General features: G+C 38.6%; 1 protein-coding gene across 2 annotated transcripts in view; it reads right to left on the bottom strand.

The window, feature by feature from the left end:
• Positions 1–477: 477 nt before the first annotated feature.
• Positions 478–19925, bottom strand: part of LOC127643105 (NADH dehydrogenase [ubiquinone] iron-sulfur protein 4, mitochondrial-like) — a 53582-nt gene continuing 34134 nt past the window's right edge. Inside the window, exons 3-5 of one of the 2 annotated variants that reach the window (XM_052125677.1) lie at positions 1902–2074; positions 912–979; positions 478–649 (exon numbers count right to left, since the gene is read on the bottom strand). In XM_052125677.1, the coding sequence (XP_051981637.1) occupies positions 546–649; positions 912–979; positions 1902–2074 (345 nt within the window). In that variant the 3' untranslated portion in view covers positions 478–545. Of the gene's footprint in view, positions 1399–1901; positions 2075–19925 lie in introns of both variants that reach the window. The other variant, XM_052125676.1, reaches the window with a different exon arrangement.

Here is a 19925-nt window from a genome sequence, read left to right as displayed (position 1 = left end):
TCTTTTGTTTAAGTTAATCATTAAAATATTGTTTATATCGCCAGTCCGGTTCTTGCCTCCTCCTTTCCATTGAACTGCTTTACACTGGTGCCGAAATCCGGGAAGGAGGAGGGATACGCCGTAGTAGAGTTCTCGCCACTACCATCCACCCAAACACAGCAGCCGCGAGGGGAGAAGGGGCTCCTAACCGACTGCCTAGAGCGGTCAGGGCTGAGAACACAGCCAGGCGTTCCGTCCGCCAGAGGCTGGAGTGCCTCCGACCTGCCCGGAGAGATAACATTAAGCCTCCGAGAGGGATAAAGGCTTTTGATAAAGGCACCACCATCCGCAATACCAATTTAGGTTTAAGTCACATAAGTAGGTGTGTACTCACACTAACAGAACCATTGTGTATTTAAACTTAATACAATTCATACAGTAAAATTCAAGATATCATTAGAAATAAAACCTCTGGTGTTGTGAAGATAGATCCTTTATTAGATATAGATAGCATGTTATTCTTTACAGGTCTGTTAAAGATAATACAGACAGGAAGAAATGACAGTCTACTTGGTCGACCTTCTTGTCCTTTTGTCCCATGAAAAGTTTGCTCCATATGACTTCACTCTCGGTTTCAGGACTCTCTTTTCTGTTATATCATAACTCCAACCTGTAAAAATAAACATTCTCAGCCAAGTATATCTTACAGATTGGATTTGGGTGATGTCCACTGCTGCTGCTGAGTAGCTTAAACTCCACATTGAAGACAGGGTGAGGATAAATGCACATCTTTATGCCACAAACAACACATTTCCTTCACAAAGTTCAATGTCCTTTCACTCAAAAGACATTTTTTGGATGCGATTCTGATCAGAACATTATTGTACTTAAAAATATGGTAATGATGTTGGAAAGATAATAAAACAAATTACCATTCTTCTCTGCAAAAGCAATCACGTCCTCCTTAGTACTAAATGTCAGCACCATGTTGGACAGGGGGCTCGTCCGGATTTTCCCTAAATTGGAAATTTAGGGAAAAATTTCCAATTTCCAATTTCCAAAAACACGGGGGCCGCACGGTGGTGCAGCGGTTAGCACTGTCGCCTCACAGCAAGAAGGTCGTGGGTTCAAACCCTGGTTGCCCCGGCCTGTCTGTGTGGAGTTTGCATGTTCTCCCTGTGTCTGCGTGGGTTCTCTCACGGGTACTCCGGCTTCCTCCCACCATCCAAAAGACATGCAGGCTAGGTTAATTGGTGTCTCCAAAAAAAAAAAATTGCCCTAGGTGTGGATGTGGATGTGGAGGTGAGTGTGAGTGTATGTCTGTCTGTGTGTGGCCCTGCGATGGATTGGCGACCTGTCCAGGGTGTCCCCCGCCTTTCGCCCAATGTTAGCTGGGATAGGCTCCAGCTCCCCGCGACCCTGTACACAGGATAAGTGGTTGACGATGGATGGATGGATGAATTACTTCACACACTGTATTTAGTAAATCAAAAGTCCTTAAAGGAATAGTCACCCAAAATTAAAATTTCAGTCAAAATTGACTAACCCTTATGTCATTCCAAACCTGTATGAATTTCTTATTAAGAACACAAAAGGAAAAGTCAATGAATATCCTGGTCTGTCTTATATGATGGCGGTTGATATTTATTCACTTCAAAGCTTAAAAAAGGACACAAAAGTATAATAAAAGTAGTGCATGCAACTCGTGCATCATATTCCAAGTCTTCTAAAGGCATTAGGAAAGTTCTGGTGAGAAACATTTTTTACTGACAATCTTGACATCCGTTGCACGTTCATAAGTGCATGAAGCTTTTTTTGTTTTTGGTGCTGAACAACTAGCACCAAGGTGAACTATTTCTTTAAGGGATTCTAGGGTTGGTTTGAGAGGCCAGGGTAAAATGATCACAATGATTTGTACTCACGTGGAAGCCCAGCCCATCAGTGCGTTCTCCCAACGTTCCCTGGTATCAAAATCCATTTTCCACTTCTGTGTGTTTTTGACTCCAGACTGCATGGCATTGCAGGCAGGCACAAAGATACGAACCTTGCGGGTCTTAATATGCTCCTCGGGAACACCGGTGAGAGTCTTGATGTCCTGAAAAAACAAGATATATATATAGTTTCACATTGTAAAAATATGATCACTACATAATGCAAACCATTTAATGTGAGTTAGTCAAAACTTAAGTTCAAGTGTGATTTGCCAGAAACAAAATTTCAAAGATCTAATATTTGTACACTTAAAAAACATTGCATAATAGGAGTTCTCACATATTTACACTATTCTCCTAAGGGCATAAACGCACAAATACTTTGCTTTTTGAATGTAGACATGCACTTGTCTAGACAAGCTAATTTCTCACACTCTTAAAATGCTTTGAGACAGCCTATTGTGAACCTCTCTACAGGTCTTCAGTCACAGGCCAGAAACCTGGGCTTTCAGGTGTGAAGGCAAAAAGAACGCTTCAGACTTGTATGCCAGCTGAATAGTATATTAAACCTGGGGCACTGTCAGCTGTTCAGTAGAATACATATTTCTGAGCAATGACCATATTAATCATACTATGGACCAGTTGATTTTAATTGAAGGGTTTAACTTTGTTTGTTTTTTTCTAATTGCAACAATGGTCTTTCAGAGCTCTGACATAATGAAAAAAAATATTTTATAACCAAACAATTCTTAAGTAAATACAAAATATATGGATTATTTTATGAAAATAACTAATATGCTGTAATTGCAAAACATTATTTTTGTAAGATGTTTCTCTTAAAACATGCGGCATAGTCCTATACAAAGTCCTTGGCAAAGAGAGTCCAATTCCTCTGGGAATTAGCAGTCAGTAATGGGAAGTAAAGGGAAGTCGGCAACAACACACAGACAAACCTCCCAGCAAGCCACCGGTAGCCACCCAAGGTTGTGAATCCAACAAGCAGCTCCCACTACAACGTGGGAACTTCACACATTTTAATGGTCATTACTATTTCAAAGAACACATTTTACATAATTGTCTGTCATCTGACACTTGATTAATATAAAGAGCTTCTTAAGCATGAAAAGCGAACAAAAGGCTGCCAAACACGCAGACTTAAAGTCTTCACATGAAAATCGCGTAGTCGGCACTCTGCAGTTTAGCACGCTGCAAAGAACATACAGTACCATATGGTCTATTTCATGGGACAACTTATGTAAGGAGTAAAAATATGTTTACCTTTATAATGAACAAGACTTTAAACTTTGGGGGATGTAACATTGTAAAATATGACTTCAATCACTTGCTTGGATCCACACTGTCTATTTAGAGATATATCAAAAACAAAGTTTTAGGAAACATCAGAATTTTCCATTACATATCTCTCTACAACTCATTCATCCAAGATTCATTTGGCTTGAACTTTGCAATGGCAAAATATCTCAACATGAGAATTTATCTTTTCGCTGAAAATACTCATTGCAGATAATTGAGGAATAGGGGACTCATACAAAGACACTGGTGAGCAGAATGACAATCAGTCTAAACAGACATGCAAGAATTATATTCAATGTCTACGATTAACAGACCATGGTATAAGTTCCTAGTTACAGAATCCGCTGGAGAGCAAATCTATAATATTATTGCTACAAGCAATTCCTTTTGTAACCTACCTTCAATCCAAATTTATACAAAATTGAATATGATGGTATATTTGAAAAATACTGAAACTACTTTCCATTGTCCAGCAAAATAAGAGAGAGAAAAAAAAAAAGGAGATAAAAAAAGTAGTCTAGACTTGCCTGCATACATTACGGAAACAAAAACTACGAGGGTGATCTATGCAACAGACGAATGGACAATGGCCCATAGACAAAGTGAGCGACTGTGCCTTAAATATGGTGCTTCAAGAAAAAAAAATGTAGGACAGCGAGAGAGACCACAAAGGAAAACACTGCACTTTTCTTTTTACATGTACAGGAAGCAAAATGAGAAGTACGAAGTTTGACACTATTCACAGAGCCCTCAATACCTGTATGTGCAGACAGAATGCCAGGCTTAAGAGATGGGGAGAAAATGCTGGCAAAGTCTTTGTCACGTGAAAGCGTGTCTATATTTCTGACACCTCTGGCTCCTCAGAGAATAAAGGGAATGGGAGCCCTTTCATAGCAGCAGACTGTGGGGCCGACTGCTTGAATGAGCCCTGCATGGAGCTCGGTAAAGCCAAGTGTGGCCAACGGTTTCATATCTAAGTGTAAACAAGAAAGAATTCACAGTGCAACCAGAACTACAGGAAAAAATATAAATGCTCTTGAGATGGGTGAGTAATACTTCTGACTTCTGAAAGTAAAACTTTGCTACTTTACCACAAATTGCAATCAATTTCACATTTTAATTAAATAAAATGCACTGATAAAGAAAAAAGAAATATATATATAACAGATTTGTAGTTCAAAGACTGATGATCCACATGTTAAACATGGAAGACCAGTAACATAAACATATTTATGTAGTTTCCAAAATATCTTTCACTTTTCAATATGAGACTAAGTGAAAAAGATTTGCACATAATCTCTGCCAATTAGCTGACATTACAGGCCTTCTTCAGTGCTGGGAGTGGTGGAGGCATAGTGGGCTAAAGCACTGCACTGCTAAGCAGAAGGTTGCCATAGCCACCACCACTGTGTTCTTGAGCAAGGCACTTAACTCCAGGTTGCTCCAGGGGGATTGTCCATGTAGTAAGGGCACTGTAAGTTGCTTTGGATAAAAGTATCTGCCAAAAGCATAAATGTAAATGTAAAATGCTGAAGGAAGAATTATCTTCCTATTCTGCAGGCTTCTTCAGCAAAGTTTTTTTTCTTAACTGCATTCATTTAAATGTTTGATGAGTAGATACAACTTGAGACCTCTGTGCAGAATTACATCGATCAGCCACAACATTAAAACCACCTGCCTAATATCGTGTAGGTCCCCCTTTTGCCGCCAAAACAGCTCTAACCCGTCGAGGCATGGACTCCACAAGACATCTGAAGGTGTACTGAAGTCCTGCGAGATGGGGCCTGCATAGATCGGACTTGTTGGTCCAGCACATCCCATAGATGCTCAATCGGATTGAGATCTGGGGAATTTGGAGGCCAAGACACCTTGAACTCTTTCTCATGTTCCTAAAACCATTCCTGAACAATTTTTTGCATTATCCTGCTGAAAGAGGCCACTGCCTCCTAATGTATTCCTAATGTATTCAGGGAATACCGTTGCCATTAAGGGGTGTATGTGGTCTCCAACAATCTTTAGGTAGGTGGTACGTGTCAAAGTAACATCCACATAAATGCCAAGACCCAAGGTTTCCAACCAGAACATTGCTCAGAGCATCACACTGCTTCCGCCGGCCTGCCTTCTTCCCATGGTGCATCCTGCTGTCATCTCTTCCCCAGTTAAATGATGGACAGGCACCCGGCCGCCTACATGATCTTAAAAAACACATGATTCATCAGACCAGGCCAGCTTCTTCCATTGATGGAGCCAGTTCTGATACTCACATGCCCATTTGTAGGCGCTTTCGGCGGTGGACAGGGGTCTGGATGGGCACTCTGACTGGTCTGCAGCTACGCAGCCCCATATGCAGCAAGCTGCAATGCACTGTGTGTCCTGAAACCTTTCTATCATAGCCAGCATTAAGTTTTTAATTTGTTGGATCGGACCAGATGGGCTTGAATTCGCTCCCCATGCTCATCATTGAGCCTTAGGTGCTCATGACCCTGTTGATGTCCTTCCTTGGACCACTTTTGGTAGGTATTAAACACTGCATATTGGGAACACCCCACAAGACCTGCCGTTTTGGAGATGCTCTGACCCAGTCATCTAGCCATCACAATTTGTCCCTTGTCAAAGCACTTCACATGAAATTCAAGAACTGACTGTTCACCAGGGGCATGTGTAGCTAGTAAAGATGCTGATTACCACATCTGGAGTCACAAGTTTGAATCCAGGGTGTGCTGAGTGACTCCAGTCAGGCTTCCAAAGCAACCAATTGGCCCGGTTGCTAGGGTGGGTAGAGTTATGTTGGGTTAACCTCCTCGTGGTCGCTATAATGTGGTTCTCGCTCTCGGTGGGGCACGTGGTGAGTTGTGCGTGGATGCCACGTAGAATAGCGGTAATGCACTCAAGCCACGTGATAAGATGCGCGGACTGACTGTCTCAGACGTGGAGGCAACTGAGATTCGTCCTCCACCACCTGGATTGACTTGATTCACTACGCCACCACGAGGACCTAGAGTGCACTGGGAAATGGCAGTAACAAATTGGGGAGAAAAGGGGAGAAAAAATAAATAAAGAAAGAACTGACTGTTCACTTGCACATGTTATTCACTTCACCTGTCAGTGGTTTTAATGTTGTGGCTGATCAGTTCATGTTGGTTTAAAATTAAATGAAGTTCTCCAACCAGTGCTGGGTAGATCTAAATTGCAATCTGGTACTGATTACAATTTACATAAAATGTTTTAATCAGTAATGCAAAATTTTCGATTATAATTTTAGATAATCTAATCAGATTACTTTTGGATTACCTTTATATTAAATTTAACCTAACTCTTGTTAGGTTAAGCCCAAAAAAAAACATTTATATACTGATTCCTATCTGGCTAAGCAGAAACGTGATCATGGTAGAGCGAAAACTAGAGTGAACATTGGCAGAGCATTTGATTCTTGGAGGGAACTTTGTTTGTTTTGGGGATCAAAACAGACACTGAATTGGCATTTTTTTATTGGACAGGTAAGCTTACATAACTGCAAAGCATGTGAAATATAGTGCCATAAGGATTGATCTGTGCAATTTTAGCTAAATTGATCTTACCTGCACAGTAACTGTCATAACAATGTTAATCTGTAATTATTCAGCAAGGTAAACTACAATAATACATTAAATGAATGCTAGACATTGTTCAAGATGATGTAAAAAGATCCATTCATTAGTGTAACATAACTTGGTCCATCCATCCATCCATCCAACCATCCATCCATCCATCTTCAGCCGCTTATCCGAAGTCGGGTCGCGGGGGCAGCTGCTCCAGCAGGGGGCCCCAAACTTTCCTATCCTGGGCCACATTAACCAGCTCTGAATGGGGGACCCCGAGGCGTTCCCAGGCCAGTGTGGAGATGTAATCTCTCCACCTAATCCTGGGTCTTCCCCGAGGCCTCCTCCCAGCTGGACATGCCTGAAACACCTCCCTAAGAGGCGGCCAAGGGGCATCCATACCAGATGACCAAACCATCTCAACTGACTCCTTTCGACGCAAAGGAGCAGCAGCTCTACTCCGAGCTCCTCACGGATGACTGAGCTCCTCAACCTATCTGTAAGGGAGAAGCCCGCCACCCTTCTGAGGAAGCCCATTTCGGCCGCTTATACTCACAACCTAGTTCTTTCGGTCATGACCCAGCCTTCATGACCATAGGTGAGGATAGGAACAAAAATTGACCAGTAGATCGAGAGCTTTGCCTTCCAGCTCAGCTCTCTTTTCGTGACAACGGTGTGATAGAGCGAGTGCAAAACCACCACCGCTGCCCCGATTCTCCGGCCAACCTCCCGCTCCATTGTCCCATCACTCATGAACAAGACCCTGAAGTACTTAAACTCCTTCACTTGGGGCAATATCTCCTTCCCTAGGTGGTAACTTGGTAATACAGAAAATATATACAATCTATTATTATAAAACAATAGCGCATCGATATAATAGCGCACATCAAAATGACAGTTGTGATGGAATCACATCAATACTGAATTGTCTCAACATATTTATAATGTACAGTCTATTTTATAAACTGCATTTGTCATCATCCATCAAATTTAGCTAACAGCTATTGATAAAGCTGGCTAGCTAGCTAATGCCGACATTGACTACATTTATACAATAGCCTATGTATCATGCAGAAAAAAGTGATTACTTTAAACTACAGTCTGGCATATTCAGATCTATATCCCCGCTTTGTTTTAGCCCTGTTCCAGCACTAGAGAGTCAAATATAAAATGCAGTGTCAAATTTCTAGTAAAACAATCATAACTGTCATTTTAATTATGCTACCTCGTCTGTCAGCATGATGCCGGTGAATCATATTGTTTCTTTGTACGTTACGTCATTGTTTTGGTCGATGCTCGTGTCCCTATGGAGTGTGTGCACAAGTGTGAGCACGAGCAAATTGTAGCTGGCTGCAGTTCACTTAATGGCCACAGGTGTCAATAAGGGTTTCTGAATCTTACATACTGCACCTTTAAGATCTGAAATTTAATTCAGAGTGTGCTATTAATGGTATAAGTTAACGGTTAACGTGGTCTCATTTGAACTTCAGTAATTTGGTCGTAAGTCGCTTGCATTTACATTTATGTATTTAGCGTCTGCTAAATGCATAAATGTAAAAAAAATATATATATATATATATATACACACACACACACAAACACACAGGGTTGGGGAGTACCGGAATATATGTAATGGGATTACGTATTTAAGATACAAAATATAAGTAACTGTATTCCACTACGGTTACAATTTAAACCATTGGTAATTAAAATACGGTTACATTCAAAAAATATTTTGATTACTGAAGAGATTACTTTGCAATTTATTGTCATTTGTTTCATTTAATATTATGTCCTTACAGATGGAAAACATTTATACATATAAATGATGCAATCCAAAGTGCATTTGAACAGCGATGAAACACTTATGATGTGTTGCATTCATACGAGCAGACAGAGACGTTTGAAGTAAAAGAAATAGAAATAAACCTTGTGTAAATTGACAGCTTTACGCAAATCTAAAATCTTATTTCTAGCCAGTAACATGCACGTGTTACCAGGCATGATCATATTGTTTATCAATAAAACTCACATTGGATCATAATTAATTTTTTCTAGTAAGACTTTAGATATTTAGGTATTCTTGATAATTTTTGTAGCTATCCTGTAAAAATATAAAAAAATCCTTAAAACAAGATCAATTAGTTTTATCTGGTTTTAGAAACAACACTGCATATACTATTTTATGTTTTTCAGAGTATTCAATGTATTTTTAGCATGTGTATTTTGTGTTATTGTACTGTACTGTGTTTCCACCAGCATCTTCACAAGGTTCTTTGCTGTTGTTCTGGGATTGATTTGCACATTTCGCACCAAACTTCATTCATCTTTAGGAGACAGAATGCGACCGATTTATTTTTATTTTCCCAAGATGTCAAGCAAAGAGGCACAGAGTTCGAAGGTAGGCCTTAAAATACATCCACAGTTACACCTCCAATTGACTATCCTAAGCTAAAGGCCTAAAGGCACAGTTAACGTTTTATGTAAACTTCTGACCCACTGGAATTGTGATATAATCAATTAAAAGTGAAACAATGTGTCTGTAAAGAAATCAAATGGAAAGGAGGCGGCGAGAACCGGCTTGACAATATAAATAATAGTTTTAATGATAAACTTAAACAAACACACACGACGGACATGTCCGTAAACTATCTCTCTCTCCCGCACAACCCCCCGCAGTCGACCTTTATCCCTCTCGGAGGCTTGATTAGCCTGAAAAGGGAACGGGTGTGTATGATCACGACCCGGCCCCGCCCTACCACAGTGTCTGTTAACAATTTTTGGAAAAATTACTTGTCATGCTCAGAGAAGATGTCCTAAACGACTTGCCCAAACTATAGTTGGATAATATGAAATCTGTGGAATGGTTAAAAAATGAGTTTTAATTACTTCAACCTAAGTGTATATAAACGTCTGACTTCAACTGTGAATATACACTGGCGGACAAAAGTTTGGAATAATGTACAGATTTTGCTCTTATGGAAAGAAATGTGTACTTTTATTCACCCAAGTGGCATTCATCTGATCACAATGTATAGTCAGGATATAAATAACGTGAAAAATTACTACTACAATTTGAAAAGTTTAAACTACTTCAAAGAGTCGTCAAAGACTTCAAAAATCCTCCATATGCAGCAAGGACTCTGCATTCTAGCTGTCAGGTTGTCCAGTTCCTCAGGATAGCACTTGCCATAGATGTGGCTGTCTTGTCGGGCACTTCTCAAACACCTTACAGTCTAGCTGATTCCACAAAAGCTCAATGGTTTTAAGATCCAAAACACTCTTTTCCAATTATCTGTTGTCCAATGTCTGTGTTTCTATGCCCACTCGAACCTTTTCTTTTTGTTTCAAAAGTGGCCTATTCTTTGCAATTCTTCCCATAAGGCCTGCATCCCTTAGTCTTCTCTTTACTCTTGTACATGAAACTAGTGTTGAGCGGGCAGAATTCAATGTAGCTGTCAGCTGAGGACATGTGAGGCGTCTATTTTTCAAATTAGAGACTATGATGTACATATCCTCTTGTTTAGTAGTACATCTGGCCTTCCAGATCTCTTTCTGTCCTTATTGTACTTTGTCTTTGAAGACTGTAGTGTACACCTTTGTATGAAATCTTCAGTTTTTTGGCAATTTCAAGTAGAGCGCAACTGATATGGGATTGAGACCGATACCAATTTTAGAGGGCAAAAAAAAATAAAACAAATCACCCATTACCGATATGGGGACGGATACTGTAAATTTATGAGCTGGAATGAAAACAGACCTTTTCTATGTGGATTGTGCACCAATGTGACTATGCAAAAGGTACTCCGAAGGCTGCTTACTTTTTTTAGAATTAACCATTTTTATTGATTCAAAGAAAATAACAGAACAGAGAAACACACAACATGTACACACTGAATCAACATTTAACTTTAACCCTCATTAATATCCCTCCCCAGACACCAATCCAACCCCAAAGAACACCCCTGTGGTCACATAAAATAATACACACACTTTATATATATATATATATATATATATATATATATATATATATATATATATATATATATATATATATATATATAATTTAACCCATTAATTTCAAACATCTTAAAAATATAATGTGTCATGGTTGGCAGAATCTTTCCATTCTTTAATAATTCTGTTTAAACTTCTAACAAAAGTGGAACAAATTCTGAATCAAAAGATCTGAAAAATTCAGTGGCAAAACCATCTGGCCCCAGAGCCTTGCCTGTAGGTAAGGCCTTAATTACCTTGTAAATCTCCTCCAAGGTTATCTCAGAATCAAGATCATTTTTTTGCTCAGTCATCAATTTAGGAAGTTCTAATGGTTCCATAAAATTTCTAATATCCTCATAAGTAAACAAATACTTGGAACAATAAAGATCAAGATAGAATTCTTTAAAGGGATTATTAATATCAATGGCTGAGGTAAAAAATTCACCTCCAGCAGATTTCACTGAGGGAATGGTAGAAAAAGACTCTCTCTGTTTTATATATCTAGCCAAAAGCTTCCCTGCTTTGTCCCCAGACTCAAAATATGACTGTCTTGCCCTGAATAACTAAAACTCTCGGAGGCCATCAGGCGACATTTGGTGCTTCAGCTCTGCCTCAGCACTTCTAATATTCCCTTCCAATTCTACAAGTTCTCATGCTTTGGATTTTTTGATGAATGAGGCATTATTATGATCTGACCCCTAAGAACTGACTTAAATGCCTCCCAAGCCACACTCACAGAGGATACAGAGGACCAGTTGGTCTCCATTTAGACATTGATTTCAGTCTTTAACATTTGTTGGAAATCAGGATTTTGCAAAAGGGATACATTAAAGCACCAACTACATGATCTCTTTTTCTCCATATGTTGCAACACCTCTAAACTCACCAGGGTGTGATCTGAGATTAGATCACAATTAGTTTTCAATTGAGCAATCCACAACAGATGAAATGAGGGATTTAGATATATATAAATAAAAATCTATTCTAGAAAAAATCTTATGAACTGATGAAAAAACAATGTATATTCCTTACCAGATGGGTTCAAAAGTTGCCAAGTATATCTGCAAGACCAAGATTTTTACACATCCTGTGAAGTGGCAATGTTGCTCTAGGGGGCTTACACTCTTTTGCTTCACTATGATCAAGGATTGAGTCCATCAAATGATTAAAGTCTCCTCCCAATCATGAGGGGTGCCAACGGCTTGCAACATCCCTTCAAGATCTATAAAAAAGCCCTGATCATCAGCGTTAGGTGTGTAAATATTAGCCAAAATCAACCTTTGCCCCTGAATTTCTCTTTACTCTGTTTAAGACATTTGAATTGTAGATATTTATTTATCAGTATAATGACTCCCCTACTCTTACTCAAGCTAGCACTAAAGAATACAATAGAAACCCATATCTTGCAAAATTTTTCAACTTCCTGCGAGGAAAGCTGTGTTTCTTGAAGAAGCACTATATCATATTTCTTACACTTAAGAAAAGAAATAACCTTTTTTTGGGGTGCCCCAACCCATTCACATTCCATGTGGAGAGAGATAACTTACTCATTAACATTTGACATATTGATATAATAATAATTTAAAAAGTTTATACGGACCACATTCCCCATTAGTGCAACAATCAAACCCTGAACTTCTATAGAAAAAACTGAAAAAAGAATAATGTGCACATTAACCACACGCATGACAGCGCTAACTGGCGTCAATCCCTCTAAACTCAAAAGGTACATGTATGCTTACGAGAACCCCCGCGTCAACTTTGCCATCAAATTGCTCAAGTTCTGTGCTTCAGCAAAAATTTTGTGAGGCAAAATTACATGACAGAACAAACTTTGTAAAACAGACCCCAGCCAACAGGCAGAAGAAACACAAAGAACATGTAGATTAATTCACAGAATGGTCTCGAAGGGGTGTTCATACACAAAACAAATTCAAGCTGATATAAAGCAGTTCAGTTTCTTCGGACAGACAAACAAGTGATCGGTGAGACAGCTGTTATGAGTACGACAGATGATGCAATCATTATAATGTCCCTTAAAAATATTCCACAAAAACAAAACTCCAGCCAACAGGAGGCATAAGCACAAAGATCGAACTGATTCATCTACAACTGTTCTGAAGCAGTGTAATTCCACAAAACAAGCTTCAGCTGATAGGCGGAACCATTACGAAAAGAAACAAAACAGGCATCCCGGTTCCTTGGATGATCAAGTGCCAAACTCACTCGGAGGCAGTGCAAAAAATCAAATCAAATAAAAATACACAATGACTTACTCAGCCCATCAACTTTATCAAAGACGTCCTTTATGTGAGCATGTATATATTTTGCGGTCATCCAGAGTGTCCATTCTCAATCTGGCCAGGAACTTTAGTGTAAAAACGATCTTCCGTCAATGCAAAAGTTTCTTGAAGGAAGTGTCTTTCCACAAAACAAACTTCAGCCGCTAGGCGGTGCCAATGCAAAAAGAAGCAAAAATGGTGCCCAGCTTCCTCAGACAATTGAGTCACTGAACAGCGAGTCAGTCCACTAATAAAAGAAACATCAAATGGCTTACTCCAATGTATTTATGAAGGAGAGTGCCAGTTTGGGACATGCCATTACTTTGCTGCTGTCCTTGGTGTTTATTCTCAGTTTGGCCGGAAACATAAGTGCAAAGGTGATCTTCCGTTGATGATCGTGTTTCTCTCTCGTAGAATTCGTAAAGTACAGGAACAAGAAAATATTGTGATTCTTCCAAGAAAGCTTTCCTTTGCTCCTCACCTGGCACAACATGAGATCTTTGTCAGATGATCTCTTAAATTTGGCCAGAATTGATAGGGGCGTGTCTCAATCAGCAGATCTGCAAGCCAGGACTCTGTGAGCTCGCTCGATTTCCAGCTTATGGCCTGTTATGTCAAGCAGACTCTGGAAGAGCTCGTCAAGGAATTTCACCATATCTCGGCCCTCCTCATGCTCAAGAATTCCAACAATCCATGTTATTCCTTCCACTCATATTTTTCAAAAAATTCCAGTTTTTCCAAAATGTGTTCCAAGTCTGTTTTGGACGTGGCAGGATAAGCGGATAATTCCCTTTCCGATGACTCCAGATAATCGATCCATTTCTCAACATCTGCCACTCTTGTGACCAACTCAGAGAACTTTGTTTTCATTGCCGTAATCGATCAATGTATTACAGCGAGATCCTCCAAGTCAGCAACAATCTTCATCAGCATCACGAAGATGTTGGACAGTTGACGATGGATTTCTTTTCCCGATGTGCCTTCCAAATAGTTTCCCCAGTCTGCAGGCCTGCCAGAGGCCTCAGCATGAACACGTAAGTGTCTTTTAAAGTCTCCAGTGTCTGAGGATTTTACTTCATTGCCAGGTTTACCTCAAAGAAAAAGTATGTAACTGGGTGAATCGAATCTCACTAGAGTATAACATTAAAATAATTAAGACTAGCAAAGTGCGCAGAGCTGTCGCTCACACGTCTCCTCCTAGTATGGTGTCCAACTTTCAGAAGGCTGCTTTCTTAAATATTTTTATCAAAGAATATTTGACATTATTATTAAACATTGTCAAAACATTCTAGAAATGAACACTGAGAAAATAAATAATAATACAAATACAATAAATAGTTAAACAGTACTAAATATCAGTACTGTATGTTCAGTATCAATCAATGGCTGACCATTTAAATAAAGAATAAATTAATATTATAACTAAATAAAAATCAGTACTGTATGTTTAGTATCAGTCAATGGCTGACCACTAAAATAAAAATAAAATAAATAGCTAAATAAACATCAGTAGTACTGTTTACTATCAGTCAAATGCTGACAATTTTAATTCTGTCAGTCAATTAGAGGCAGGTTGTAAAACTGAAGCATTTACACCTGCCGAGTCAAGAGATAAACAGCAGCAGCAGTGTTACACTGTATTCTGCTATACAAGTTCAGGGGAAACATTCAACAGTGGAAAACCAGACTTTTAAATATTACATTTAGTAAATGCATCAACTGAAATTGTTCGGTTGAAGGGGGTACCAAACTGTGAACACTGAAAAAATACATGTTTACACATTAGCTTCCACTCAGCTGACAAGGGATAAAAGTAGCTACGTGGTTAGCTAGTTAGCTCTAAATTTGTTGTCATGGAGAGTATAAGATGGATGTTGTTTATTTACTTTCCAGTATTGCATCTCACCAACTAGGTAACAACATAGTTTAAAAAAAAACACTTGTCTGCTGAGCTGCAAAAAGATGATGTGATGCTTACCTTTGAATCTGCTACGTTACTGACTGCACTGACAAACTATAGATGACTAACAGCAAACAGATCTGACAAACATGAGAAACATGAGAAACATGAGTGACTTGGTTGGCAGGGACAGGGTTATTTTTTACCTAATATTGACCTTAAGACATGCCAGTCTATTGCATAATGTGCCAACTCAAAAACAAACACAAAGACAGTGTTAAGCTTCATTTAATGAACCAAATAGCTTTCAGAAGTGTTTGATATAATGGCAAGTGATTTTCTAGTACCAAATTAGCAATTTAGCATGATTACTCAAAGAAAAAGTGTTGGAGTGATGGCTGCTGGAAATTGGGCCTGTCTAGATTTGATAAAAAAAAACTTTTTTCAAATAGTGATGGTGCTGTTTTTTTTACATCAGTAATGTCCTGAATGTACTTTGGCTGCGTCTCATTTGGAAGGCGGCATCCTCCGGAGGTCCCATTTGTTGGCCGCATACACTGTAAAAAATTCCTGTAAATTTACATGGAAATTTAACAGCAAAATGCTGCTTTCATGTAATAACAGCAAGTTGCTTTTTTTTTTACAATGCATTATGGGAAGACTTGTTCACTTCGGGTTGCGTGGTCGATCAACAGCAGTTGTCACTGTTATTTAACAGTATTATACCCTATTTGTATTTGCATCCAATGTGCACAAGGCGGCATTTTGGATTATCTGAATGAGGTAGGTTTGCAACGATTTATTATTGTATTATCTTTAAATGAGCTATTACTTTAAAATATAACATCTTAAACATCTAATGAAGCTTCTGTGATTTAAATCAGATGCCTCCATTAAATTATGTGTTTTAGGCAACTAATTGATCGACCGAGTGAAATTGAGCTCAGACTGCCGTCATACTGCCGTTTTATCACAGGTAAGAATCCCTAAATTTCATTCAGCCTGCATATATTTTACCAAACTTTATCCAAGTAAAAGATGAATGGGAAATGACCGAAATCAATAGTTTTTTTTTTCTTGTGTGGTAAGTTAATGTTAACGTGCGCATTCGGTCCATGAGAGACATTATTATCTGCCGGTGTAATTTGCCGCTTCGCGCTTATTTTATTCGCCCTGTTATCAAGTAGCCTACTTATAAAATAACAATACAGATCCAGTGAATCCTTTGTAATTTTAATTAGAAGCCGGTTAGTGAATGGGTATGATTTGCACGTACATTCAGAACGCGTTTGTACTGTCAAGCATGCAAGTGAATTATGAAGTTTGAGTTTTGAATTATGAGTGTTTATGAAACGGGCCCATGTGCAAATTATTATTTTTTGTCAGTAAATGGTAAGTGAGGTATGAACAAAATTTTAAATTCTGTAAACGTGCCAATGCAAACCACTGCTGGCTTGATCGCAGAACTAGGCCTATTAGCAGCATGACAGTGACTGCATCTGTTTTAGCCATTTTATAACGTATTTTAACGAGAATCGATGGCTTCGGTAGTTATTAACTAGATAATCTATCTGTTCTTTACAACGTGTTTCCTTGTCAGCTCTGCCGTGAAGGTTTTCTCTGCGATGTCTCCATTGAGACTAAACGTCAGAAGCTGGAGCATCTATTCTGTTGAGAAGGTGCAAAGGGAGCTGAGAAAGCTGAAGTAGAAAAACTGATGGAGACAACTTTCTGCCTGCAATGAAGCCAAATAAATATTGTGCCAGCACCTTCTGTTGCGGAGTTGATGGAAAAGTGGCCATACCTCTTTTTTCAGAAAGGCCTGTTCGCACATTTTGAGCTTCTCACTGACATTAATGTCCTGCGTGCACTCGAACTTTCTATGGAGGAGTGTGGAAAGAGCATCGTAGAGTTTTTTAAAAGCAAGCCTACCAACTCCGAAGTCAAGTCAATCCTTTCCAAAGATGAACCCATTGATTCATCTTACCACATTGTTCAACTCCTAATGGCTCACTTCATGGAAAAGCAAGAAGGACTCATTCTTCAAGAAAATGTAAGTTTATCTTTAGTTCTTACAATGAACACCTGTATAGGAATGGTTCAACCAAACATGATAGTCCTCTCATAATTTACTCCAATCAAAATATCATATTTTTTGTCATACCAGTTTGAATCAACATAAAGGTGAGTAAATGATGAGAGAATGATCATTTTGGATAAACTATTCCTGTTCTGAGTACAAAAAGCCTTTTACCTCTGTAGAATATTATCAAAGTTATCAGCAAGGATCACATTAAGATTTGTCAGTTGTCTTAAATTGTCATCTTTGACAATAGATGTCTGCCACTCCTGCTGACCTTGAAAAGACGGGTAACCTGCCTGTGTGTCCTCGTTTGATCCTGCTTGGTAAGTATATCATATAAGACATCTGCAATTTGTTTTACTAAAACAAGGCTCTCACAAGTTTTACTATTATGAGAGGATTCATATTTATGTGCTTCATTCTAGAGTTTACTGTCTTTGAATCATGTTTTATTACACTGTGCTGGTTTGAATTTGAGGACATTTTTATTCATCAATGCCAAGTTTGAGTCTTTACAACACAATCACTATACTTAACTTTTTTACTTTTTTTCCCTCTCGGAAGCTGGCTTAGCGTTAAAAGTTAAAGTTAAAGTTAAAAACAGACTAAAACAAGCTTTCCTTTTCCTTTTTTTATTTGTATATAGATATTTTAGGTTTTGTTATCTTGTAAGACATGACATTGTGTGCCTTTTTCAGTTTATAAAATAATGTATTAATTTCTCACTACCTTTTCTACACCAAGCTCTCCTGAGATCATAGAATAAACATGAATTTATCCATTCCTTTATGGTCCAGGTGATAGTCCGGAGCAATGGATGAAACGATGGATGATCAGTCTGGAAGGCCGAATAATCTGCGAGGGTGTGCAGCCAACTTTTCTCTCTGGACTTGCTGCATTGTTCTCTTTGTTTTACATATTGAATTTGCAGTACCAAGAGGAAGCAGCATCCACACTGGAATTCGTTCAAAGGTAACAAGTTTGGACTTATTTTATTTATTTCTAATTAATATGTTAGTATTAGTATGGTGACAATAGAATAGGTAACCCGAAACTTAAATTTATCCACCCTCAAGCCATCCTAGGTGTATATTACTTTGTTCTTTGAGCCGAACACAGTCAGAGTTATATAAAATTGTATACTGGCTTCCAAGCTTTGCAATGGCATTGAATGGACCCGAGTTTTTGAAGCTCCAAAAAGCGCATCCATCCATCATAAAATCCATACGACTCCAGGGGGTTAATGAAGTGAAACGATGGGTTATTGTAAGAAAAATATCCATGCTTATAACTTTTATAAACTATAATCACTGGCTTTCGGCAACAGCAGTACGCGAGTTCATGAGAGAGTTGAGTTCCGGCGGAAGAATGACCTCTGACCCGACATATGAAATCTTATATCAAAGTCCTTTTCTTTCAAAACGTCTCTTTTTAGACTTGTAATTCATGACCGGCATTTTGTGTTTTGCTCTATCCGCTGCACTTCCGCGTTCGTCAATTCTAACCTAAGCTTTCGCTACGTCTTCGCCATACGTCCTACGTCATGCGTCAGGTCAGAGGTCACCCTTCCGCCAGAACTCAACTCAATCATGAACACGCATATGGCCATGCCAGAAGCCAGTGATTATATTTTATAAAGTTATAAAATACAGATATCTTTCTTACAAAAACGCATGGCTTTTCTTCAGAAGACATTTATTAACCCCACTGGATATATATCGATTACTTTTATGATTGATTGATGCGTTTTTAAGCTTCAAAAACTTGGCACTGTTCAGTGCCATTACAAAGCTGGGAAGGATTTTATTTAATATAACTCTGATTGTGTTGGCTGGAAGAAGAAAACCATATACACTTAGGATGGTTTGAGGGTGAGTAAATTATGGGATAAATTAATGTTTTGGGTGAACTATTCCTTTTAAATCATTGTTCACTGAAGATATTCTCCTCTTATTTTTCAGACGTTTTGTTGGAATTAATCCAGAAAAGGGGACCAAGGCTGCAAGGGGAAAAGTGGTGTCCAAAAAATCTGGGAAAACCGTGCAGAAGAAGACCATATCTTTTAAAAAGACTTATGGACTTTGAGTGGCACTTCATTTAAAATGTAGCTGACACTCCCCACAAATGCAGTTTGTTTTCAGAAACATGGTGGGCTGGTGTGTTATATTTTGTTTATACAGAATTGTTTAGATATTAAAAAGGGCTGGTGTTTTGTAAAGCCTGATTTAAGAGGTTTTATTATTATTTAATTATTTTAAATAATTACATTGTTTTAGTGAAACTGTTTTTGGGCTAATGTTTGCTGAAGCCTCATTTGAAACTAGATTTGTATTTTATATACAGGTAAGTCAATTCTATATATTGTGTATTTTCTTAAAGGAGAACTCCAGTCAATTTTAACATTGAGCTAATTTCTTTGTAAATTTGGAGTGCTGTCAGTACAGAGAACAACGACAAAATTCGGTGTTGCCTACACCGTGTTATCCTCTTTTTAAAATTTGCACCCTGTTGACTTAAATGGGGCAAGTTTTAAACCTGTTTTTAGCCTCTTAACATCCTTGATGTGTCATTACAAGTGCACAGCCACGTGAGTGACTTTATTCAGAGTGAACACGGTGAATCTGACTGCAGTAGATGTGACAGATATGAATAAAAGTGATGTTTTATTAGCCAGCGCACATACCGTATTTACTTCCTTTTTTCGGTCGAAGTCCACAGTAGTCGATTGTCGAGTTCACGCACGCGATCATTGGTAACTAAGCAATTCAAGAGAACGCGCATGAACTCGACAATCGACTACTGTGGATCGACAATCGACTACACTTGTAATGACTAAAAGAGGCTAAAAGCAGGTTT

The sequence above is a fragment of the Xyrauchen texanus genome, chromosome 4 (assembly GCF_025860055.1).
Source record: "Xyrauchen texanus isolate HMW12.3.18 chromosome 4, RBS_HiC_50CHRs, whole genome shotgun sequence".
NCBI lineage: Eukaryota > Metazoa > Chordata > Actinopteri > Cypriniformes > Catostomidae > Xyrauchen > Xyrauchen texanus.
This window is presented reverse-complemented; position numbering and strand designations above follow the sequence as displayed.